This window comes from Anguilla rostrata, chromosome 10, assembly GCF_018555375.3.
Source record: "Anguilla rostrata isolate EN2019 chromosome 10, ASM1855537v3, whole genome shotgun sequence".
In the NCBI taxonomy this organism is placed as follows: Eukaryota; Metazoa; Chordata; class Actinopteri; order Anguilliformes; family Anguillidae; genus Anguilla; species Anguilla rostrata.
This window is the reverse complement of record NC_057942.1, coordinates 1,290,094-1,314,408: the sequence shown is the minus strand read 5'-3', so window position 1 is coordinate 1,314,408 and position 24,315 is coordinate 1,290,094. Positions and strand designations below refer to the sequence as shown.

At 47.4% G+C, this 24,315-nt stretch overlaps 3 protein-coding genes across 5 annotated transcripts; all 3 read left to right on the top strand.

Moving 5' to 3' along the window:
• Window positions 1-129: 129 nt before the first annotated feature.
• LOC135264599 (cilia- and flagella-associated protein 251-like) lies at window positions 130-8,121 on the top strand. Its single transcript, XM_064353322.1, has 16 exons — window positions 130-193; window positions 717-1,214; window positions 1,384-1,524; window positions 1,840-1,949; window positions 2,356-2,464; window positions 2,750-2,830; window positions 3,033-3,110; window positions 3,199-3,243; window positions 3,631-3,833; window positions 4,192-4,374; window positions 4,717-4,967; window positions 5,225-5,376; window positions 5,757-5,930; window positions 6,248-6,429; window positions 6,688-6,802; window positions 7,954-8,121. The coding sequence occupies exons 2-16, from the start codon at window positions 735-737 to the stop codon at window positions 8,119-8,121; spliced, it is 2,472 nt and encodes an 823-aa protein (XP_064209392.1). The 5' UTR covers window positions 130-193; window positions 717-734.
• A 157-nt stretch (window positions 8,122-8,278) lies between these two features.
• LOC135264539 (cilia- and flagella-associated protein 251-like) lies at window positions 8,279-11,751 on the top strand. Its single transcript, XM_064353243.1, has 6 exons — window positions 8,279-8,290; window positions 8,585-8,767; window positions 9,167-9,310; window positions 9,799-10,027; window positions 10,515-10,616; window positions 10,819-11,751. The coding sequence occupies exons 1-6, from the start codon at window positions 8,279-8,281 to the stop codon at window positions 10,956-10,958; spliced, it is 810 nt and encodes a 269-aa protein (XP_064209313.1). The 3' UTR covers window positions 10,959-11,751.
• Window positions 11,752-11,931: 180 nt separating this feature from the next.
• LOC135264605 (B-cell CLL/lymphoma 7 protein family member A-like) lies at window positions 11,932-23,466 on the top strand. Of its 3 annotated transcripts, none has more exons than XM_064353338.1 (6): window positions 11,932-12,163; window positions 14,330-14,411; window positions 14,572-14,668; window positions 15,431-15,607; window positions 19,871-19,977; window positions 20,552-23,466. In XM_064353338.1, exons 1-6 carry the CDS (start codon window positions 12,072-12,074, stop codon window positions 20,624-20,626), a joined length of 630 nt encoding a protein of 209 aa, XP_064209408.1. In that variant the 5' UTR covers window positions 11,932-12,071; the 3' UTR covers window positions 20,627-23,466. The 3 variants fall into 3 exon arrangements, with proteins under 3 accessions (XP_064209408.1, XP_064209409.1, XP_064209410.1); XM_064353339.1 differs by lacking the exon at window positions 11,932-12,163 and adding an exon at window positions 12,190-12,306; XM_064353340.1 differs by lacking the exon at window positions 11,932-12,163 and adding an exon at window positions 12,459-12,808.
• Window positions 23,467-24,315: the final 849 nt, after the last annotated feature.

Below are 24,315 nucleotides of genomic sequence, written 5' to 3'. Positions count from 1 at the left end.
ATTAGTTACCGAAGTAAAAGAAGATTTTGCGAAGATTTGTTCGGTGTAAAAACAGAATAGCTTTAGTGCCACCTATCGGTAGTCTTGATAAACGGTCGCTCTTCACCTTTCCCATAATTCCCTTCCAGTGTATCTAAGCAACAGGACGCTTTATTTCCAGTCGTATTTCCAAGTATTTTGGATTCACACTTTGGTATGTAGCTAAGGGACTCTTTCTGCTTTCTTAAGCAGTTCGTTTACGTTATGTTAACGTTCTTTAATTTTGTTTTCATTTGATTGAGGACAGAAAACTGTTAAATCGTAGTAGAAAGAAATTGCTTCGCAAGCTTGTCTTTTCCAAAAGTTAGCCAGTCTGTTAGTCTAGTTACGTACAGTCTAACGTTAGCTATAATAGACAAACGTTAGACTATGCCTAATATATTCTATGATTGTCAGTCTAAGTACACATATTAAATGATTAAGCTCTAAATTTAGAAATGTTGTTTGACCCAATGATAGCTATGGTGATGATAACTACCAACATACGTGACTTTTTAAATTAGAACGTTCAAATTTTATGTAGATCTAGTCTAGCGAATTGTAGTCTATTTCAACGTCAGTAGCGATGTAATTAAAATGTTACATTCATTACAGGTACATTAAGGTTTAAAGATTTCCGCGATCCCATTATGTGCACGAATTACGCTTATCACGGCTAAATCACTTGCTTTATACAGCCTGCGGTGAGCTGACTCATGTCGGACACTGACGAACCGCAGTCCGTCGAGTCAGCGGGAGAGGAGACCGATGTGGCTAGCGTGCCAGATCCAGACGGCCCGGCAGCCGCCGCCGAGGACCCGGGGCCGTCTGAGGATGGAGAACAGCCAGGACAGACGGGAGAAGATGGAGAGCAACAAGGTCAGGAGGTATCGGATACAGAAGAGCAGGAAGAGGATGGAGAAGAGCAAGGACAGTGGGAAGAGGATAGAGAAGAGCAAGGACAGTGGGAAGAGGATGGAGAAGAGCAAGGACAGAGGGAAGAGGATGGAGAGCAGGAGGGACAGAGAGAAGAGGATGCGGAAGAACAAGAGCAGGGGGCAGAGGGCCCAGATGAGGAGGGTTTGCCCAAAGAACAGGACGATTCAGCTGAGCGGCCAAAAGACTCCCCCGTCAGCAATACCACTTCCCTCCCACCCCAGAAGAGAATAACCATAAATTCTGAAAAGTATCCATTGGTAGGTCTACCGCTTATTCAGCCAGGTCGCTATGGAAACGTGACCTTCCTGGTCCCCATTCTAAGGCTTGTGCAGCCGTGTGCAGCTCCCCTGTGCAGCAGGGTGTGCTGGTCTGGGGCTCTCACCTGCCTGACAGACGGCCGCTGGTGCTCTTCTTCTGTGGTTCCAGAATCTGAGGTGGGCCCTGGGGATCAGCCGGACGCTCCCCGTCTTCAGCCTGGTGGACGAGGAGCGGCTGGAGATCGCGTACGGCTGTGCCAACGTGGCGGTGATCTACGACCACTCCTCCAACAGCCAGCACATCTTCCAGGCAAGGCCGAACCTCGGCTCCGCTCTGCTGCAGAGCACCTGGCACCAGCGGCCCCAGCTGGCCCACATCCATAACACACCACAGAGAAATCTGCAAAAGAAACAATAAGCACACTTTAAAACATTTTTAATCACTGGATACACACGTAATATATACAAGGCCCAGGTCTCTGTAAAGCTGCTTTGAGACAGTGCCGTTTGTGAAAAAGCGCTATACAAATAAAATTGAATTGGTATAATAAGAAAAAAGAGCATCATTAATAAAGGCATTATAGTGTGAATAACCGTTTCGTTAATGGCTGAACTGTTTCTCCAGGGACACTATAACCCCATATCGTGTCTGTGCGCGAGCGAGGACAGACGCTGGCTAGTGACTGCAGACATCGGCCCCGACAGTCTGGTTCTCATATGGGAGACCCATTCAGGGTAAAGCACATCTCACAGGGACGGCGTCCAATCAGATCTCTACATTCACTTTATCCACAGCAGCTTAGAAGTGCATATAAAAAGAGTAACAGAACTGTGCTGATCAGAAAAAAAGGACTTTGTAATCTGTGATTTTAACTCTTACAAAGATTATTGCAGCTGTTGTTTTATTTTTCAGTGAATTCTAATGGAAACACTTATTGGAATAGAATGGAATGGAATGGAAAATTATATGCTCTGTGCCAGAAGTGGTTGTGTTCTTTTTTTAAAAACAGTTTTATTATGGAGAGTTGTGTGGTGTAATCATGCTACCCTAAGCAGTGTTATTATGGAGAGCTGTATGGGGAGTTGTCTGGTGTAATTGGCTCGGTGCAGTCCAGTCAGACGGGCTTGCTGTGTGCTGCAGGTTTCCAGTGCAGACGCTGTTCGGCTGCCATCCAGAGGGGGGCGTTTCAGCCATGGCTTTATCGCGGGACGTAAAGTACCTGGTGACCGTCGGAGCAGCCGAAATCCAGGTGTGTGGGAGGAGGGAAAATAAAAACACAAAACCAGGCAAAAATGTATCTTGTCCTGAGATTAAATCCCTCAGATGAGCTTTACTCACACAATCAGGCACTACTTCAGGACGGCCACAAGGCTACAGTTCCGTCCTTAAAGGTTAACCTGAAACTACTTCAGTAAATATCCAGCTGTATGAATGTACTTTTCAAAGTACTATGTAAAAATGAACGGTGTGTAAATCTGCTAAATTACTAATACACGATGTAGAATCATCTAGATTTCTATGGATTTTACCACAGAGAGTCTGCATCTGGGATTGGACCAATGAGACGGAGGGTCCAGTCTGTGTTACAGAACTACAACCAGAATTTGGTTGCCAGGTAACTTGCACACTTTCAAATTCATTTGTGAAACGCTTACAGGGAAATATCCTTGTGAAGTATTTTATAATATTGGAGAGAGCATATGGATATGACACATCCTCTCCCTAATATTGTGTCACACTGCAGTCCATAGTGAACTACAGCCTTTGACATATGTAACATACGGTCTGCACATGAGCACAGTATTCTTTTTTTTCAGAATTACATCATTTTTCACCCGCAAGACAACAGCCAGATCGTCAGTAACAGCGAGAGCCAGATTGTGTTCTACACTTGGGTGAGTGTGCCGGGGCATGATGTGTGCATTATTATATGGTTTGGCTGTGAGCCCTGTGGCACTTACAGTTATGTGTGATTTGCTGCAGGACAAAGGGGAGCTGGATTATTACACCCCAAAGCTGTCAGATAAGGTAGGCCAAAGAAACAGCTGCTGTGCTTCTGTCGCTTTTCAGTAACTGTCACTCCGAGACTATAAATATCGCTGTTGAGTAGCTGTCGTGAAATAAAATGCCTGAATATTCATCATATGTACACACACCTGTAAATGGAAACACCTGTGGCTCACTCATTAATTAAGTGAGTAACATCCCAGCAAGCACTGGGCCATGCATAAAAATGGCGGACAGGTTTAATTTGAATCCGGGGGCGAGAACAGGCAGTTTCACCAGAAACGGTGGCGGTCCTGACACCCTACAGTGCGGTATTTTTTTTTTGCTACTGTACAGAAATGTGGTGGTTGGTGCCTTCTCCTGCCCTGACCTCTCAGCTCTGACCTTTGACCTTTGACCCACACACAGACCTTCAACAGGCAGGTGGGCTCTCTGAGCCAGTCCATCTTCAGCACTGAGGGGGTGCAGGCCTTCTCGGCCACAACGCTGGGGAACGCGGTGGTGTGGGACGTGGTGCAGGAGAGCTCCTCTTGGGTGAACGTGCAGAGGATCGCCCTGAAGCTCATCCCGCTCCAGAAACACACCATCACTGTGCTGACCTGCACCGACAAGTAAGGACACCCACGAGATCTTCACCGGCGAGATTGTCCTCTTCCTACCGGAGATTAGCCTCTCTCTGCTGCGTTTCCCTGCAGCCGCTGGAAAGATTTCAATGCGTAACCTCACCCAAAATCAAAAATTGTGTTCAACTGTTACCCTCTACTGGAAGGGTGTGATAGATCTCTTCAGGACCCTCTGATCTGCTCATTGTTTGAGTTCTTTGCCGATAAAACCCTTCACAGCCAGGGTTCAGTCCTGACAGTGCTGTGCTGCTAATGTCGTCGGTAATGCTGCTGGTAATGTTGACTGACTCGTAATGCTAGCAGCTGCTACATCCTTAGTTTCACGCCCAGCTTTGCAATGTCCCAGTTTTGTTGTCACAGGCAACGGCGCGGGTCATGTGACCTTCTACGACCACCATTTCAAGCTGATCAAGTGGTACGACAAGTTCGACCTGGACTCCATCACCTCCATATCCTTCTCCAAAGAGACCAACAGCAAGGTGGGGTACCTGGACAGCATCCTGAACGATGGCAAGCCCTCCCTCATCCGGTAAGCAGCAGCGCTGGACCATTGTATATTTACACGCTCACTGGACCTGTTCTCCAGGGTAACAGCGTGATAGAATAGAACAGATTAGAATAGAATAGAATAGAATAGAGAGATTGATACTTGGATTGATCCTGTCCCCTTCCCGTTCACTTCCTGTCCCCTTCCTGTTCCCTCTCTGTTTACTTCCTGCCCCCTTCTCATTCACTTCCTGTTTCCTTCCGGTCCCCTTCCTGTTCATTTCCTGCTCCCTTCTCATTCACTTCCTGTCTCCTTCCTGATCACATCCTGTCCTCTCCTTGTTCACTTCCTGTCTCCTCCCTGTCCCCTTCCTGTCTCCTGCAGGAACTTTGTGCTCTCCACGGCCAGTGCGGCTGTGGTCCACGTGAACACGGCGGTGGAGGAGCTGCAGCGGGTGCTAAAGGAGCAGTCGCTGGCTCTGCACGCGGTGGCCTGCCACCCCACCCTGCCCGTCGTCGCCATGGGCAGCCACTGCGGCACCCTCAGGGCCTGGGACTACCTGAGCAAGGGTCCGGTGTGCAGCCGGGTCTTCCACAAGGAGAGAGAGATCCAGTGCCTCGCGTATGACCCCAAAGGTAGCTCCGTTAGCGCCAGGGCTAGCTTATGACCCTAAAGGTAGCTCTGTTAGCTCCAGGGCTAGCTTACGACCCTAAAGGTAGCCGCGTTAGCGCCAGGGCTAGCATATGACCCTAAAGGTAGCTGTGTTAGCGCCGAGGCTAGCCTACGATCCCAAAGGTAACTGCGTTAGCGCCTGGGCTAGCGTTCGATCCCAAAGGTAACAGCATTAGCATCACCCACAGACAGACCCGTCTCTGACCCTGTGCCTCTGCAGGCTTTTACCTGGCCGTGGGGTTCACCTGCGGCACGGTGTGCATCGTGGACGCAATCGACCTGCAGAACAAGCCGGAGGAGCACTTCAGGTGTGCCCACGACGGCATCACGCACATCGCCTTCTCCCGCAGCTCGCACTACCTGGCTACGGCGGTGAGTGCACCCCCAAACGGGACTCCCAGAATTCCACTGGGGAGCCTCCTGAACGCCGTCACCCTCCTCTGCATCTCTCCCCCAAGCTCATTAAACATCTGCCCATTCCTCCCCCCGATAAGCATCCAGCACACTGTGGTTACTCAACACTGGAAGTACAGCACAAACTGCTCATTTAGTGCATCTCCCAACACTTACACATCTTACTCAGCAAAATGTCCAGCGTTATTTCAACTCTAACAGCATTGATTCAACTCTAGCACTGTTATTTTAACTGTAACAGATATTTCGTCCCACTCTGGACATTTTACTGTGTACCAAGTACGCTTATCGTAGTCACACGCAGAGTGAATCGATGCCCTGTTGGTTTCTGTGTCCAGGACACGGGGAAAGCAGTGACCCTGTACCAGCTCTGTCCCAGGGACGGGAGGCTGGTGTGGGACTACCGCTGGAGGCACCGGTACCACTACGAGCCCATCCAGGACCTGCTGTTTGGGGAGTACCCCGGCAGCCCCCGGACCATGCTGCTCTCGCTGGGCGCCGACCGCAGGCTGGTGAGGGAGGCCGCCTCCTCGGTCCCGTGCTTTACCATGCACGCTCTGTGCAGGTGGAGCCTCGCTCTGCCCAGGTGGAGGTCCTGTGCTTAATCCCGTGTGCTCTCGCCAGCGTTTTTAGCAGAACAGAGGTCCTCCTCGGTCCCGTGCTTTACCCTGCACGCTCTGTGCAGGTGGAGCCTGCTTTACCGCTCTGCCCGGGTGGAGGTTCTGTGCTTTACCACACGCTCTCTGCCCAGGTGGAGGTTCTGTGCTTTACCGCACGCGCTCTGTGCAGGTGGAGGTTCTGTGCTTTACCGCACGCTCTCTCTCCCCAGGTGGAGTACGACCTGAAGAACAGCGGGGAGGACGAGCTGCGGGTGCTGGGCACCACAAGGGTGGAGCAGAGCGCCACGCCCACCTGCATGGCGTGGTACCCGCCCCTCGCCTCTGACCACTTCCTGCTCACCGCCGCCACCAACTACAAGATGAAGATGCTCACCAGCACCAAGACGTGCAGGTCAGCGGCAGGTTTGAGCCCCGCAATGCACGTCTGCCGCTGTGTAATTACACTGTAATAACACTGTAATTACTGTGTGTGCACGCTGTGTCACAGCTGTAGAGCCTGCATGCAGCTGCTGTAATTACAATGTAATAACACAGGTAAAGCCTATTTCAGATTGCATTGCGTTTGTAATTGCTTGAAGCTGTAGTACTGCGCTTCACCAGTGGGGGTGCAGGTTGTGTTTTCAGCAGTTTCCCTGGTTTCCACACGCAGAAAGACGGTCCTAGGCCCCGCCCACAACGCTCCGGTGCAGAAGATGGCGGTTCTGCCGTCCTCGCCGGACAGGGACCCCAGCGCTCAGTATCTCGTGTACGTCGCAGGTAACAAGGTAAAGGAATGGCTCTACCCACCGCTGCCAACCTGTTCCAATGGCCTTCTGCCATGGGAAGCTAGCTAACACCTGCAGTTTCTATGGTGGGCGAACATACAAATATGCCCTATTCTTGTGCTCAAGTGTGAATCCAGGTACCACATCTGCTTTCTATGGTGGGTGAAGGGACAAATGCCTTATTCTCGTGAAGCCGCCACCACTGGTGAAGGAGTGTCACATGACCCAACACACCTCTTTAGACAGAAGAGCCCTCAGCGTTGTTCATGCCTCTCCGAAGCGCAGCCAGGAGGTCAGATGGGGAAAGCCCTGGCAGTCTGAGGGACAAGCAGTACATTGTGCTTAAGTAATAAAGATTTAATTAAAACTGCTCTGTGGAGATGGTGTGGCACGATCCATAAGGCACCCGGGTCTCAAACCTGTATACAAACCCCCCCTTCCCCATGAGGCCTCGAGTTTGATTCCCTGCTGGGACACACTCTGTACTGTGATCCCATCTCTATCTGTAACTCTACCCTGTACTTTCCCCCGCAAATTAAACTGGAAAAGTATATACAGTATATATCTTTTTTTTTCTTTTTTTCACTTGTACAAAATGACATTAATTTTGGTTTGTTCTTTGTGATAGAAATTAGTGGATAAGAGCAGGTATGGATAAGTGTCATGCTGTGCATGTAAAATCAATCCCACACCCACACTCCCGAAGCAGAGCGTATGACGTCAGTATGACATCAGTATGACATCACTCCACTGGTTCACGCTGCTAGTGCAGGAGAGGGCCCTGTCTGAACAGCCCCTGCTGCAGCGACAAGCCTGACATCTGCAGCCCGTGTAGAGCAGAGATTAGGAACACGGATCCTTTCAGACTCTGACAGATCTGCTGTATCCCCCGAGCTCAAGGGCTGGTCTGGCTCGCTAAAGCAAGAACGCTCAGATCTGGCCCTGGAGGCCAGCAGCACTGCTGGCTTTCTCTCCTACCTGATAGTTAAGTGACTGATTAATGCCTGTGATTGGCCAGAGATTTACCTCACCTCACAGTGCTGATTAGAGGGGAGGAATGAAACCCAGCAGCACTAGCGGCTCGAGCTGCGGATCTGAGGGACGGGTGGCGTTTGTTTGCTGAGGTGCATCTTTCTCCCGCTCGTGCCCAGCTGGGCGTGCAGATCCTGCCCGTCGATGGGAACCCCTATAAGTACTCGGCGCTGATCTGCCACCCGACGGGCATCGCCAGCCTGGCGTGCTCCTGCGACGGAAAGTACGTCTTCACCTGCGGCGGCTCAGACTGCACCGCCTGCTGCTGGGAGCTCAACCTCAAGTGAGACGCCATCTTTATTCCGTTTTACCATTTATTTTTACTGTACTGCAGACAGAGCCGTTTACATGGCAAAATTTGAAATGATTCCTGAAGATCCACGAGAATTTTCAGCAAAGACATCACTCGACTCTCCAAAACTTAGAAGAATTCTGTCCTGAACAATGAGTGAAAATGTTTGATAAGTCTCAAATTTGAAGAGAAATCTGAAATTTCAACAAACATCACTGACTCTCCAAAACTGTAGAAGAATTCTGTCCTGAACATGAGGAAAATGCTTTGATTATAATGTAAACATAAAGTTGAGAACCTCTTGCCAACCACATCCTGCATCCTACTGCTGGGGGCCCACAGCCCTGGTCCTGGAGAGGCACTGGGCTCTCAATTATAAGGTGAAAACAAAAACCAGCAGACCCTGCGGCTCTCCAGGACCAGGGCTGGGGACCCCAGCAGACCCTGTGGCTCTCCAGGACCAGGGCTGGGGACCCCAGCGGACCCTGCGGCTCTCCGGGACCAGGGCGGGGGGCCCCAGGCTGGCCCTGTCTGTGTTTCTCTGGGATCAGGCTCCCCAGGGTCTGGAGCGAGGCCCTCTGGGGGCTCAGGGCTCTGTGCAGTTTCTACCCCTTCTGGAAGGGAGAGGGACGCTCTTCAGAGTAGGGATCGTGCCCTTCTACACCCTTCTGAAGGAGCAGAGATGCGCCTCAAGACTGAGGACTGTCATTATCAATGACCTTTCAAACATCAATCACAGACTAGAAGTCCTAGTAAATCTTTCATGGAAATCAGTTAATTCCTACTATACATTCATAGCAGCTACATTAAAATGTTGACAGTGATACAATGATGGCAGCATTATCTTAATGCTCACTGGCTTTTTGCCTACTATTGAGTACACAAGTCGAATACAAAGTGTATACTCAATAGTAGGCAAGTGTGCTGATTCGGAACAGGACGCTGGATGACCAAACAGCCGTGCTGACGGCAGGCCACTAGAGGGCGCTGTAGGTTTTCTGGCTGAGTAGTTTGCTCAGGTGTTTCTCTTCTCCCCTCAGGATATCACAGACTACTTCTACTACTGCCAGCTGCGCCTGCAGGGCATCGACTCCATGGAGCCGCGGCGCGTGTCCACCAGGATCCCCCTGACGGAGCTGCCCACCATGATGAGGGCGCTGGGCTTCTTCCCCTCCGACAGAGAGGCGCGCACCTAACCCTAACCCTAACCCTAACCCTAACCGGCTTCGCCCCCTCCGACAGAGGCACACCGCAAACCCTAACCCTAACCCTAACCCCTAAAACCTAACCCTCCGACAGAGGCACACCCCTAACCCTAACCCTAACCCCTAAAACCTAAGCCTAACCCTCTGACAGAGAGGCACACCCCTAACCCTAACCCCTAACCTTAACCCGCTATGCCCTGCCTGCTTCGGCCTACCTGCTTCGGCCTGTCTGCTAAGTACCAGACCCGCTGCCACAGACCCTAGCCACAGACCCTAACCACAGACTTGCTGGCACAGACCCTAGCCACAGACTTGCTGCCACAGACCCAGGCCTGCCCAGGGTGTATTCCTGCCTTTTGCGCAGTGCATGCTGGGATAGGTTCCAGCCCCCTTGCGACCCAGGAATAAGCGGGCTAGATAGTGGGTGGATGGGTGAGGTTAAGGATCTGTGGGGCCTCCTCCCTCAGATCGAGGACATGCAGAGCGAGGTGAAGTACAGCCGGTTTGCAGAGACGGGGGTGGAGGTCCGAGACGTGGACCTGGAGGACTTCATCCGGCTGTACGTGAACCACCGACCCGTGGTGGACAGCAGCCGGGAGGAGCTCCAGCGCGCCTTCGCCGCCCTGGGGCGCCTGACCGAAGACGGGGAGCGCGTCATCTCCAGAGACGACATGCTCCGCCTGCTGCAGACCAGAGGTTCGCTAGCGTTAGCGCCGCCTGTGCTTCAGAAGCAGCTCAGCAGCGCGCTCTACCCACAATCCCCCATCTCACCTGAACATCTCACCTGAACATCTCATCTTATCTCACCTGAACATCTCACCTGAACATCTCATCTTATCTCACCTGAACATCTCATCTTATCTCACCTGAACATCTCACTGAACATCTCCCCTTCACATCTCATCTTATCTCACCTGAACATCTCACCTGAACGTCTCACCTTAACGTCTCACCTTCACTCGGCACAGCGCCATGGTAAAGTAAACGAGCGGTTTCCTTTCATGTGCAGCCGTGGAGGTCATTAGGTGACCTCAGGGAAATTTCTCACTGCAACAGGAAGGGATTTGAAGTTCTTCATCCTCTCAAACAAATCTGATATTTCAGTAAGGAGCTGAACAGGGTCATTTAAAGAGCTCTGTACAAAATGTATGTAATTTAAAGATTTGATGCCCCCCCCCCCCAGGGGAACCGATGACAGAGGAAGAGTTGGCGGAGTGCTTCACCATACTGTTGGGGGCAAATCCAGAAGGTGGAACACCCGAGCTGGAGACCTTCGATGGTAAAGGTGCGTATTTGGGTTTTTCTGTTCTGCAAACGCCAGATACAGTCAGGCCACAGGGCCCCAGCTAGCTACATCTGCTGCTCAATGGGAGGAGAAAGCCAGCAGTGGATCGTATTGAAGGGGACATGTACACTGAAGCCACTGCTGGTTATACACAGAAGAGATGAAAGTCTTAAGGTGTGTGCCCCCCCCCCACCCCCCTTAGATTCCAAAGGCCTGCTGGAGAGGATGATTCCGGAGGAGGTCTCCCTGGAAACGTTCATGGTGGACATCCTGGGCTGGTCCGCCTCCGCCAGGAAGCCCTCGTCCGGAGCAGAACCTCCAGCCGAGCCAGAGGCCCCGTAGGCAAGAGCGGCAGTCACTCTGTGGACCGCTCCAAACCAGCCATTTTCTACTTGGGACAACTTTTTAAAAACGAATTAGCCAGCTAATTATCTAATTATTAGAATTATCGAAGTCTCTGTGTGTCATGCAATACACCCTCAGTTGGTGTGTACATAAAGGCACTCCACCCTAGATGTAAAAGCATAAAATGGAATTTAATTATTTAATTTCATTTTTTTTAATTGTTTGTTTCTTTGTGATATTGCAGCTTGTTAAACACTTTTGGATTTCCAATTAACTGCTATAAAAATGTATTGTTATTGTTATTATTATTATTATTATACCACATCCACTGCGGTATGTACAGACACGAGGTATTACACCAGGCAGAAAACGGCAAAGCCTTTCGTCTGAGCCGAACGTTGGATTCAGCTGTGGTGCTCCTGGCGCGTGGTCGGACTGGCACAGTGGTGATTCAATTATTGGAGACGTTTCTATAATTTTTGTTTGGTTGTTTGTTTGTTTTAATAGTGGTAATGCAGTATGTGTAAGAGTTTTGTTTGTACATGTTTTTCAAATGACCGGTTTTATTAAAGCATCCTACGTTTTGGATCAATATTTATGACGTTTAAATATAACTTTTTGTAAATGTATCTGGCTGTAAAATGTATGCGGAAAAAACACCACGCGATGTCAATAATAAAAACGTGTTTGTATTGCAAAGAATAAAATATTTGCATAATTTCCCGCTATAGCTATAATATAACGTTACTGTTTGTAAACAAATCTTAAATAAAACTACAACATATGTCAACATTTCCAAGAAGCTGTTCTTTTTAATTCGCATCATATTGTTGTTTAGAGTTGAGCAGGCGGCGTTTACGCGAGAGAAGTTTTTAGACAAAGTTTCAGCACTTACACAATACAACTTCGAAGGCTTTGTTCTCCCGTCTGTACGGCATTATAGTTGAGTGTATAACAAAGCGCGAGCTGTGCTTTCGACGTGCAGCTGTGTGCTCTCTCTGCTCAGTAGTTGGCGCAGGCGCGCTCCGTCCTCTCCGTGCTCTACATTGAGTGTTTGCATTGTGTCTGAACTGCCGGCGAGCTTTAAAAAATATTTTACCAACAGCAGCAATGTCGGGCAGGTCGGTCCGCGCGGAGACCCGGAGCAGAGCGAAAGATGACATCAAGCGGGTTATGGCAGCTATCGAGAAAGTACGGAAATGGTATGTAAGTTGGGAAAAAACCTTATTCGTTATCTAAGCCCAGCTTGTGGGGGAGGAGAGAGAAGGAGAGAACGAGAAGAAAGAATGAAACGAAAGAAGGGTCATCTTGAATTGAATTTGGTCGGATTCTTCACTTGGATCAGGTGTGCCGCCGCGTTCTCGCGCCCTGTAGCGCCGGTGTGTATACAAACCGAAGGTTTCGGCGAATTTTTAATGGATTTTTTCCCATTAACATTTAATGTGGGTTGAACCCAGAAGCCATTTCGTTGCAGTCACATGAAGGGTTTGCCGTTTTCTGCCTGGTGTAATGCCGGGTAGAGAGAGCTTTGTACAGCGGAAAGTGTTTCAGGACGCGAGCAGGGCACGAATCATAACAATAATCTCCTGTTTGTAACTATATGACGACGGCGCTCGAGAGCAGGAATAGTTTTATTCGGTCTCGGGGTTTTAAATTTAGCGCTTAGAGTCGCTCTTTAGTCCAAATAGAAATCGCGTGCGGTGGGGGCTGGGGACGAGCGCAGTGCGTGGCCGAGCACACAATATGACTCAGTCCTAGGAATATAACGTTAAATTGTTATTTTTCTTGCTTAATTTAACGACCGCACTTAATTGAACATTTCCTGGAAGAATCATTAGAATGAAGTTGTAAGTGTTGCCGTTAAATAATAAAACCGTATTTTGAAATGGAGACAGATCAGGGCATAAGGCGTTGAATGTACTCTGCCTGCTTGCATTTTTAATCATTCTGCAGAACTGCAAACTTTAACATTTAATTACATTTGAATTTATTTTATTTCTGAATGTTGAGGAAATTTATTTTTAAGCAAGTTTAATTGATTACAAAAAAATATATTTTTTATTGTTATGAACTTTATATAAAACCAACAGAAATTATATACATAACGTTTAAAGTCATTAATTTGCAAATGGGCAATAATGAATTTTGTTTTCATTACATTTTTTTATTTATTTAAAAATGTTTTTAGAAGTGTTTTCCATGAATGAAATTGAATGTACTTTAAACCACATTAATTTTGTCACTTGTGTGGATGTGTTTTGCGTTTTATAAACTGCATAAGTGAACAGAACTGAAATGATGGTAAATGATGGTAAATGAACAGAACTGAAATGGTGGTAAATGAACAGAACTGAAATGATGATAAGTGAACAGAACTGAAATGATGGTAAATAATGGTAAATGAACAGAACTGAAATGATGGTAAATGAACAGAACTGAAATGATGGTAAATGAACGGAACTGAAATGGTGGTAAATGATGGTAAATGAACAGAACTTAAATGATGGTAAATTAACATGAACAGAACTGAAATGATGGTAAATGATGGTAAATGAATGGAACTGAAATGATGGTAAATAATGGTAAATGAACAGAACTGAAATGATGGTAAATGATGGTAAATGAACAGAACTGAAATGGTGGTAAATGAACAGAACTGAAATGGTAAGTTCTGTGCGCTGAAGTGCACTGGGAGCAGCGTATCCCATTAAAGCATCGCCCGGAGGCGTGGCTGCTGACAGCCGTCCCCCGTCCCCCCCCGAGCGCTCGGCTGCCCCCGGGGCCAGCTTTGCCATGGGTACCACGCTGTGCCATCCCTCAAAAACCCACCCAGGAGCCCCTTTGATCCACATCGACAGAACTGGCACGGTGCCCGACGGCTCGCGATTGCCCTGCAGTAGCTTCCGTGTCTAGACTGCTCGGCTGGGCATGCCAGGTGCTCTCTTTATCCCCCTCTAAGGGGGAGCTGACATGTGGCTGCCTTTGATAGGGGTTTTGAAAAGGCCTTCATCAGTGCTCCATTGACGGGAGTGATGGATCTTGTTTTGCTGCGTTGGGTTTATGGAGAAGCATATGGGGTACAGCTGAGCTCTTTTAAAAAAAATTTTTTAAAAGAGGGTTATTCCTGTTTCTCAGACGGATGTATACATGCAGCTTTAATGATAAATTTTGCAGGGTTCCCACGGGTTCTCGAAAACCCTTGAGGGTGCTTGACACCGGAAATGAGGACTGCGAAAAAATGTTTGGATTTTTTCACGAGCGCTTTGAGTTCGTTTTAAATTCGGTTTCTTGGTTTGTGTTGGAGGTGAAAGGGCGCGGATGGGAAAGCGGCTCCTGACCTCACGCTTGTGCGCCCCGTCTTTCTGCAGGGAGAAGAAATGGGTGACCGTCGGCGACACGTCCCTACGGATCTACAAGTGGGTCCCGGTGACCGAGCCCAAGTCAGACGACGTGAGTTCGCCCCGGCTAACTCTGCCGTAAAGCGTAAAGAGACGCTGCAAAGCGAGGGCGGGCTGGCGTAGCGCTGGCGTTTCCGGTTTGGGCGAGCCGTGTGCGTGCTCACAGCTGGTGACGGTGTGCGTGCTTCTCTCTCTTTCCCGCTCTCTTGCAGAAGAGCAAAAACAAGAAGAAGGGCAAGGATGACAAGTGCGGCTCGGAGGTCACGACCCCGGAGAACAGCTCCTCCCCCGGAATGATGGACATGCAGGGTAGGGAACAGCAGTCTACGGTCTCTAACAGCCTAAACCTTCCAGTCTTCTACAGCCCCCCCCCATTGGACACTCCTTATAAAATCCCTCCGGCTACCCAATCACAGTCCCTCGGTGAATAGTTTGTCTGGAGGTGAACTCGGGGGGCTGTACCAGCTGTCTCGCCTGTCTCTCTCCTGCTCTGAGGCAGGGCTGTGTGTTTCGTGTTGTGTATTATGGTACATGTTGTACACTGTACCTTGTTCACTGTGTGGTTTAATACTCTCGTGTTGTTGAGGCCCTCTTTGTCAAGTTGACACTATAAATAAGAATAGGTTCTCAGGCGACCTTACCCACTAAATTTAAAAGTTGAATTAAAAAATAGAATAGAAGTCCTGGAGGGGAAAAGTGAGTTGAACACACCCTTTGTTTTACCCAAGACCAAGGCACTGATTTGTGTGGATTTTTAATTATTTGATTGTTTGAAACAAAACCTTTCAAGAATTAATTTCAGCAGGTTCACAGTAAAGAGTTCAGCTCAGTGATGTTTAACGTGGTCAGGGAATAATTTTTTTCCCCCCTAAATTAGTTGGATTGGGGGATATTAGTTTTATTTATGTATTGGTTTTCAGTCTCACTCTGGAACATTTCCACTGCGAAACGCCGTGACAACCGGTTTGTAAATACCACAGCGGGAGGGAGTGAAAGGCGACTGGTTGGGCGGCTTGTTTTGGGTCCCGGTCCCTTCACACAGCGCTGTGTTTGTGTTTCTGCCCCTCTCAGATGACAACAGTAACCAGAGCTCCATCGCAGACTCCTCCCCTGTCAAGCAGGAGACCAGTAACAGCGGAAGCCCCGCCCCCGAGACCACAGGCACCTCCCACAGCGACAGCAACGAGGCGAAGAGCGACCAGAGCCAGTCCCCGGGCAAAGACCTGCCCGCCCCCGACAGCAAGCCCGGTCAGTGTGCCCGCGCGGCACTGCCAGCCCCCGCGGGCACCGGGGGGGGTTATTTAAGAAGAGCGCACGCGACAGGGGCCCGGAACATCGTTTCACTCAGCATTCCGCCCAGTTTGGACGCATATGAGCAATAGAATCATTTCTAGAGTCGTCCACTGAAACCTGTTAGGAGTCTGCGGGACTAACGTTTGCTCAGAGGTTCAAATTAATTTAAAGCGCACGGCATTCAGAATCTTACTTTCTGCCATAATCCAGAAATGGGGTTTTCAATGTCCGTTTCTGTTTTATCGCACATAAACGCAAAGATCCTAATTTATATGCACCCGCGTTTATCCAAATGTCTGCTTATATTGATTTCCTGAAAATATACCGTACTTCATGTCCAGAAGTGCAGTTTTTGATCAGTGTGGATTTAACAGAGAATACGAAAACAACATGGTTTTTGGGATTCTATAAAGAAAGGAAAATAATTAATCCATTCATCAGAATTATCTTTTTAATCAACACATCGCTCAAAATATATACTTTCATTCAAAAAGAATGAGTATTCCGCCACCACTTATGCTATAATAACAGCAGCAGTTTGATTGGCACTGTATTCCTGCCTAACCATAAAGTTAACCGTTGGCTTTTTTAAAACCTCATTAAATATTCGTGCGAAGGCAACCCCCCCCCCCCAGTAATTGCCCGGTTTAACGAAGCTAATTAGCCGTTTCAATGGCGCTCGTTTAAAACGAGCCGGCTGCAGATTTTTCTGTGGCAGCCGAACCGCGTGTGTATTTTTAGGGCGACGCCATGACAACGCAGAGTGACACGCGGAGCCTTCGTTCGTGACGCGGATTCCGCTCGCGCAGCCCGATTCCGCGCCGAGGCGGTCCGGGGTGGACCCAGGCTCCTAGGCGACCCGTCCAGCCGAAGCGCTCGTCGTCGGTGCAGCGATGCGGCCAGCGATTGGCCGTAAAGCGCTGACGTGCCAGCGCTGCACTGTCAGGGAGGGTTTCGGTTGCTGGGATTATCCCCTGCTCATCGGACCACAGAGACTCCGCTGCTCAGTGAGGCGTGAGCAGTCTGCCTGCGTCAGGCCTGCCCAACCCTGCTCCTGGAGATCTACCATCCTGTAGGCTTTCACTCCGACCCTAACAAAGCACACCTCATTCAACAGCTAGAGATCTACCATCCTGTAGGCTTTCACTCCAACCCTAACAAAGCACACCTCACTCAACAGCTAGAGATCTTACCATCCTGTAGGCTTTCACTCCAACCCTAACAAAGCACACCTCACTCAACTGCTAGAGATCTTACCATCCTATCAGTTTTCTCACCAGCCCTAACAAAGGACATCTCATTCAACATCAGGAGATGTTGCTGAGCTGCTAATTAGTAAAATCACGTGTGCCAAATTAGGGTTGAGGTGAAACCCAGCAGGACTGTGGATCCCCAGGGACAGGGTTGGGCAGCCCTGTGGTAGCCTGTGTTACCCTGTGCACTAGGGGCAGTGGCTGCATGTGGAAAACCAGGGATACGGCGTGGTTTAGAAGTCATTCCCTTCTTACTTTCTGATTGGCTAATCTCAGGCTCATGGCCCTACTGTTGGCCAATCCAGATGCAGTCGGTGGGCTGCATAGTAATTATTTACAAGCAGCATTACTGTCCAGCACATGCTTTATTTCTGGAATTCTGGGGTAGATTTGGTTCAGCAAAGATGGCAGGACTGAGAATATCCGCTCTTTTATAGGTGAGGGACATCCGTACAGTTTTTTTTTTTTAAGCAGAGTATCCCTCCGAGTCTGTCTCCTGAATTTATAATATTAATATCTGCAGTGTTCATGGCTACATATGCACCACTAGATGGCGTAAAATGAGTTCACTTTGTGTTGCCAGCGTGGTATGAATTAAATTACACATTATGGACAGAATCAATCGCCACAATGAGGAAAAAGGAAATATTAAGTGGCAAGTGTTTTCTCAAAAATGAGGTTTTTCTTATATCAGTAATAGAGCTCCTCAACACAGTGTTCTGATATTTGCGGGTCAGGTTACATGAATGACCGCATTAAAGATCGTTCCATAATTAGAAGCCCAGTGCGCACTGTGCTTTTCTGCCGAGGCTAACCTTTAAATTGTAAATGGAGGACAAGACGGACTGAGAGGGGGAAAAAACATCAATACACAGAAATGGTGTTTATCAAAGAAAATATGCAGCCATATCAGATTTTCTGTATATTTGAACTTCAGTAAATCTGTTCGGTAAATGAAAGGGACATCCTACAAATGCCGTTCCGTACAGCAAAGCATTCTGGGCTTTTTATTTTTAAAGAACTCTTAAAAGGGATTTCATATTTTTTTTCCTCAACATTCTAAGCCAGTGTTCTACGACTCCCATTGTTTTCAGTTACCAAGCAGTCATTGTTACATCAGCATTAGAATGTTCAGTTCAGAGCGTTCCAGTCGGATACTGTTGTGACCTCACAAGGGTTAGAGCAGGCATGTCAAACTCAGTTTGGCTCTGGGGCCGGATCCAGACTTTCTGTTCTCGGGTGGGCCGGATCAGTAAAAGAATGTCAACTCCAAATATTTAGCTTTGTTTTTCAGTACTATGCTTTATCATTCAGCCTACATTTGTAGCCTACCCTACATATTATAATCACGGATGACAAGGGATCTTTTCTAAGCACAACACATTTATTCACCAACAATGGAAAAAAAAAAATGATTTCATGTTAGGCGGTGAATGTGTTAACAACTGGTTTATTTTAACAGTTAAGTGAATGCAGTTTTACACCTGAACCAACTCACCACACTAAACAAACTCAAGTGGGAGCTATGAAAAAAATATTTTCGCCTTAATTGTCATACTGCTTTGAAATAAATAAAAAAAGAAATACAAAATAAAAGTTATAGCCGTGCATGGGCAATAAGATTAGACTACATCAGATCAAACTACTAGGCTGGGCCTACTGAAGCTGAGAATATACTGCACAATATTAATTGTCTTTAATATGAAACCAGATTAATCTTATTTTTAATGATCTGTATTCATGAGTGCAAACAAATTTCGTGTCATCACACTTTTTTTCTCTCTTACTGCACTCCTGCAGTCTACTTGCTGCTGCTGGCTCCTGAAACTTGGGATCTTTTTGCCTTCACAAGTGTATCGATATTAGGTGTCAAATCCTGAGTAGCAGCACATTTAACAATGTCATTCAAGTGTTTATTTGTTAACCTTGAGCGCTGCTTTGTTTTATTATTGTTCATTACGGAGAACACCTGTTCACAAAGATAAGTAGTCCCAAACATGGATAGAACCTTTGCAGCCATGGCTGTTATTTTGGGGTAACCTGGCACGAGATATTGATAAAACGTATCCAATCCCACGGACCCAAATTTATCCTTCATAGCGGAATCGCACTGCAAGTCAATAAGCTCGAGTTGAATGTCAGCTGGCATATCAGAAGGCTTCACTGTAAATGGCGAGCGAAAAAAGCCAAATTTGTTCTCAAGTTCACTGAATACCTGAAACCTCTGCTCAAACTCTCGCAGCAAATCTGTTATGTTGTCTTTATATTTTTCCAAATCATTATCGGGACGGTCTGGTGCCTCCGGACGCACAGCTGTGAGACAAGAGAAATGCGCGGTGTCACCGTTGGATAGCTGCGTCTCCCACAGTGACAGTTTCATCTTGAACGCACTTATGCTGTCGTAATATTGAGTGACAACTCTGTTACGGCCCTGCAATGTAGTGTTAAGTGTATTCAAGTGTTGTGTAATATCAACCATAAACGCAAGATCCTGCACCCATTCCTTGCATTTAAGTTCCTTTACTGGGCGTCCCTTCTTCTCCATGAACTGTCTAATTTCCCCTCGTAGCTCAAAGAAGCACTCCGTGTCCACTTTTCTTTTTTTTGACAGTGCCATTTTGGGAAGGGTGTGTTGACCGATAACTTGTTTAGTAGTGGTGAATTGTGAAGCAAGATTGCCGGTTTATTTTTAGTACTAACTCGTGTCAATGCCGCATGCTGGACGTGAGCTCTTTTACACATTTACTGCCCTCCCGCGGCCGGAGGGAGCATTTGGTTTGTATTTATTTTAAAAAATCATAACTTTTGATAGAAATAAGCTAGAGACTCGCTTCTTTTTTTGACATACTCAGAAATTTATGCCGGGCCGGATTAAATCATCCAACGGGCCGGGTCCGGCCCGCGGGCCGTATGTTTGACATGCCTGGGTTAGAGGGTTAAAGTAACGCTCCCGTTTTATCTGCAGGCAAGAGCCACGCCCCCTCAGAGCCCTCGGCGCCCAGCACCGCCAAAAAAGACTCCAAGCCCTCGGGGGAGAAGGAGCCCCCCTCAGAAGCTGCCAAACCCACTCAGGTTTGTCCCGTTCCTCAGTCCCCCCCAGGGACATTTCGCACCGCCCTGTCCCAGCAGACACTGCAGGGAGAGCCCTGATCGTGTGGCTAGGGGGGCAGAGTGCGTTTACGTCTCAGACAGACACGTCACAGGTAGTGCAGAGGCAGGAGAAGTGGAACGGTCTTGGAAAAATAAAGGCCGTCATCACCTTCAGGCATTTTGCAAACGCTCTTATCCAGAGCAACTTGCACACCATCCATTTACAACAGCTGGATATTTACTCAGGCACGTCAGGTTAAGTACCTTAGTGAAGGGCGCAATGGCCGTGTCCCACCGGGGAATCAAACCTGCAACCTCAGATTTTTAAAGCCTAGTTTCTGGACCATTATGTGATACTGCCCACCCTACTGTTCTCGCAGTGTGGAAGAACCGAACCCTGAACGTTCAGCACAGCTCAGCTAAAGTCATCACTGCCAGTGCTGTTCAGCTCTCAGAATAATGTCCCTTGCTCTGTGGGAACACTGTGTGCTACGGGGGTGAATAAGCACTGGTGTTAACCACAGCCACTGTGTTTCTGTCCTCTTTTCTCAAGCAGGAATCAGAAGATGGGGCCCCTCCCACGAAGAAGGGGAAATTGGAGTCTTCCTCGCATAACTCAGAGGAGTGTTAAGCGTCCTGCCCGACCGTCTCTCTCCCCCCCCCCCCCCCCACCTCCCCCCCCCCCATACCAGCCCCATTCACACCTCCGTCCTCATCGGTTCCACTTCCTCAACGATGGAAGGGCGGTGTCACTGAATCACACACACACCCCCCACATATCTTACTCCCATTGGTCCAGGACTGCTCTGCCCCCCACGCCCCACCCCCTTAAGTCTAAGCTCCACCTCTTCTCTTGTTCCGGCCAATCGAGAGTGAGAATTGGCGAGGGAGAGGGCGGATCACTACAGCACTGGTTAAGCTAGTATAACACAGAGCTCAGTCTGTGGAACGGTCCGGAATAGATGGTGCCCTCAACCGCTGATCCTGGAACAGTGAAGCCAACCCCCCCAAACGTTTTTTTGTTTTTGTGCAGAAAGCTGAAACTGTTCCAGGATCAGCGGTTTTGGGCGCCACCGTCTATTTACGGTTTCAGACGCGGCCGCCTGCAAGCCGCCATTCTCCTCTCGAACCCTCCCCTCCTCGTTCTGTCCGTCAGGGAGCTCCTGGTCCCGGGATTGGCTGCCGCGCTGGAGGGTCACGCCCTGTTCCCTCCTCTCGCCTCGCTCACGGTTGGGTTCTGCTGCTGTAATATCATTTACTTATTTTTTTATTTTATCGTTGTTTTTGTTCATATAATTTTCAGAACATTTATTTAACACGGACAACAACTACATGTTCAATTAACGGTACAGGTCACTTAGAGATTTTTTTTTTCCTCTTTGTTATTATTTTTTTTAATATCTATTGTTGTGAAGACCAGCCTGTAGCATAGGTCCTGCTTGGTCACGTGCCTTGTGTTCTCAAAAAGATAATCTTGTGTTCTTTGTTTGATTTTTCATGTTTTTTATTTTATTTTTTTATTTTCTTTTCAAAAGTGCCCATTCTTTTTTTACGTTTTATTTGTGAACGATCTTTGAGAAAGTACACATGAACCCCAGAAATATCAGTTTCATGAGAATATCTACAATTTAACTGTTTGAATATTTGAAAAATGGGAATGATTGAAAAGCTAGCTGAAATTGCCACAACCCGCACTCAGCGACAGACGGCTAGACATTCATATCTCTTAATTTTTTTAAAATATTAATTTAGTGGGTATGAAAATGATCTTTATGGGCGACTGAGCATTACGGTTCCCAGGTAAAATGGGCTGTGCCAGAACACAGGATGCCGTGCGGTACCTTCTGTTCCGTCAGGCAGGCCTTCAGCCAAATGCACAATAGAACAACAGTGTCATTTCAAACACGCTCCTGTAGCCGGAACAAAATGGCCTCCACTGACCTACGGCAGATTTGGGTTTTTTTTGTTTTTGTTTGAATATAAAAGCCGTGCAAGCCGCTATTTAGCCAAGCGCTGGGTGTTTACTTTGACAGTTGGTTTTTTTTTTGTTTTGTTTTTTTTTTTCCAGTTGGTTTTGTTTAAATATCATATGTATATTTGGATTCAGAGTAGATATCTTTCTTTACTTAGACTCAGTGTAGGGAATGTTCTGCTCTCGTTGCATATTTTCTAGATTAAGAACACACCCACACGTATATACACTTGAGGTGGCATCTGTGTTAGTGAAATTAGCAGCATGGTAGACCTTAGGAAAGGCATTGTCTAATGTTTGGCCCGCATCTTTCCGATGAGAGGGTTATTGTAATTGACTGCTGTGCTGAAGATTGGTGCGTTGGTACCCTCAAGCTTCTCAAGAGTCTACACTGGGTTCCTCACTGCAACACAGCAGAACCCAGTCTCAGTTGTCGTGGTGGTTCTCCAGACGGAACCCAGTTCAGCCGCTGGGGTCCCGCCGCTTTCACAGTCCAGGGTTCCTCCGCTCTGAGTTTTGGTTGGACTTGCGTCCCCCTCCGCCCCGCGGGAGTTTAGTTTAGTGAGAGCCGTCGCTCGGGGCCACAAATCGGACAGAACCGCAGATTTGCACATACGTGACATTCGAAAGGGTCGTTTGGAAAAAACAATTGCTTCCCAACACATTTCTGATCTCCCAATCTGGGGAAAACACTCATGTTGCCCCTGGTGTTTATTTTTTATTTAATTTTTTGGCAACTTTTGGGAAGTGCATATCTAGCAATCCCACAGTTTAACCTCAGGTGTCTAGAGTTGGGATCATGAGATCAGTGACAACTTTGTCCAAAATCTCCCTCTCTCGATAAATTTATTTTTTTTGTTTTGTTTTATACAGACGCCAGGGTGCTTCAGTGAACTTGATAACCAACAGAAATGTCAGATTGTGTGCAAGTCTAGAGCCAGGGGTCTGGGGCGTAGCTGCAGGGACTGGTGTCAGAAAGATTTTCCTCATTAGATGAGTCTCTGTGGGAATCTCAGATATTACTTTAATTTTCTGTTGGGGGGGGGGGGAGGGAAGAAAAAATGGAACTTTTCAAAAATCCTCTTTGCTTGGATGGGTTACACTTTGGGTTGGCTAAGGTGACTGCAAAATACCTCATTTATAGTCCAGCAGTGCTGGCACTTACACACTATGTACTGACTTGGATATCATGCAATTCTCTGCCTGAAAAAAAATCACACCTATATATGAGATGTTTCCATTTTCCATTTCACCAGTGCCACACTGAACTATCACCATCAGTCGATCAAACACAATTTGGACCTATAGAAAAATGTCTATAAAAAGCCCAATATATAGTATATATTTTTGGGACCATATTTTTTTTTCTTTACAGGCTTCAGTAGTATTGTCTTGTTCAGCAGTATGGTCTGTTTATACTTATTTATTCCATTGGTAGTGACTGGTTTTATCATGTAAAATGGATTTGTTTTATTAATAAAAAGTCACAAAAGACTTGACTTTTGAGCCTCTGAATTTAGTTCATGGTAGTACTGAAAATGCTGCATTTTTTGAACACCTTTTTATTTGAAATGCATGTATTTAACATTATGCGCAATACAACTTGCATTAAGTATTGTTTTCATTTTATTTGCTTTTGACACAAACTGAAATGAAATGGCAATGTTTGGAGGCTGTATAGGTGCCATTTTGAAAGAAACCAGGTGCAAGTTTTTAGAATTACAAACTGTTTGTTATTTATTAAATGGACAGGATGTGGTGGGGCATAAGTGAAGAGCTTTATTCTATTTTAATGGACATTTGGATGTTTGAAAGAGGGGTTGTCCAGTGTCCACAGTCCCGTGTGTTGTCTGTTAGGGTTGCTGAGGGAGGGGAGAGGCTCCTCCCTCCCCTTCCCCCTCCCCCAAACACACAGCATTCTTACGTGGTTACTGTGATATTTTGCATCCCTGCACCGGGTTAATGTTGCTGCAGCGTTGGAGGAGCGCTGTGAGAAGGTTCTGTGGCTGCAGTCAGCAACCCTGGGATCTCTTAGCAGGAGAACTGAAGTGGAGCACTGTTTGGCTTGGCTTGCCCCCTGCTCTTTGACCACCCCCAACTCCAACCCCCCAAAACACACACACACATTTATCACAGCACACTGAATCCTAAAAACACACTTTACACAGTTTAAGGGATCAACATTTTTAGAATGAGGATATCCTAACAGCCGTTACTACTACTACTGCTGCTACTGCTACTACTTCAATTATTCTTATCAGAAGTGATTGAATTATCCAGCATAATTTATGGTGGTACATGAATAATTTTCTAGCCATTTTAAGGTGGAATAAGCTTACACAACTCAC

What these genes read in the sequence shown, in the direction of transcription:
- LOC135264599 (XM_064353322.1), top strand. Translation starts at nt 735, where the DNA reads ATGTCGGACACTGACGAACCGCAGTCCGTCGAGTCAGCGGGAGAGGAG. An exon ending in ATTCTGAAAAGTATCCATTG is followed by an intron (nt 1,215 to 1,383) that starts GTAGGTCTACCG and finishes CTGTGGTTCCAG; the next exon opens with AATCTGAGGTGGGCCCTGGG. An exon ending in AACCAGAATTTGGTTGCCAG is followed by an intron (nt 2,831 to 3,032) that starts GTAACTTGCACA and finishes CTTTTTTTTCAG; the next exon opens with AATTACATCATTTTTCACCC.
- LOC135264539 (XM_064353243.1), top strand. An exon ending in TCTTCCCCTCCGACAGAGAG is followed by an intron (nt 9,311 to 9,798) that starts GCGCGCACCTAA and finishes CTCCTCCCTCAG; the next exon opens with ATCGAGGACATGCAGAGCGA. An exon ending in CCGCCTGCTGCAGACCAGAG is followed by an intron (nt 10,028 to 10,514) that starts GTTCGCTAGCGT and finishes CCCCCCCCCCAG; the next exon opens with GGGAACCGATGACAGAGGAA.
- LOC135264605 (XM_064353338.1), top strand. Translation starts at nt 12,072, where the DNA reads ATGTCGGGCAGGTCGGTCCGCGCGGAGACCCGGAGCAGAGCGAAAGAT. An exon ending in CGCCCCCGACAGCAAGCCCG is followed by an intron (nt 15,608 to 19,870) that starts GTCAGTGTGCCC and finishes TTTTATCTGCAG; the next exon opens with GCAAGAGCCACGCCCCCTCA. An exon ending in AAGCTGCCAAACCCACTCAG is followed by an intron (nt 19,978 to 20,551) that starts GTTTGTCCCGTT and finishes TTTCTCAAGCAG; the next exon opens with GAATCAGAAGATGGGGCCCC.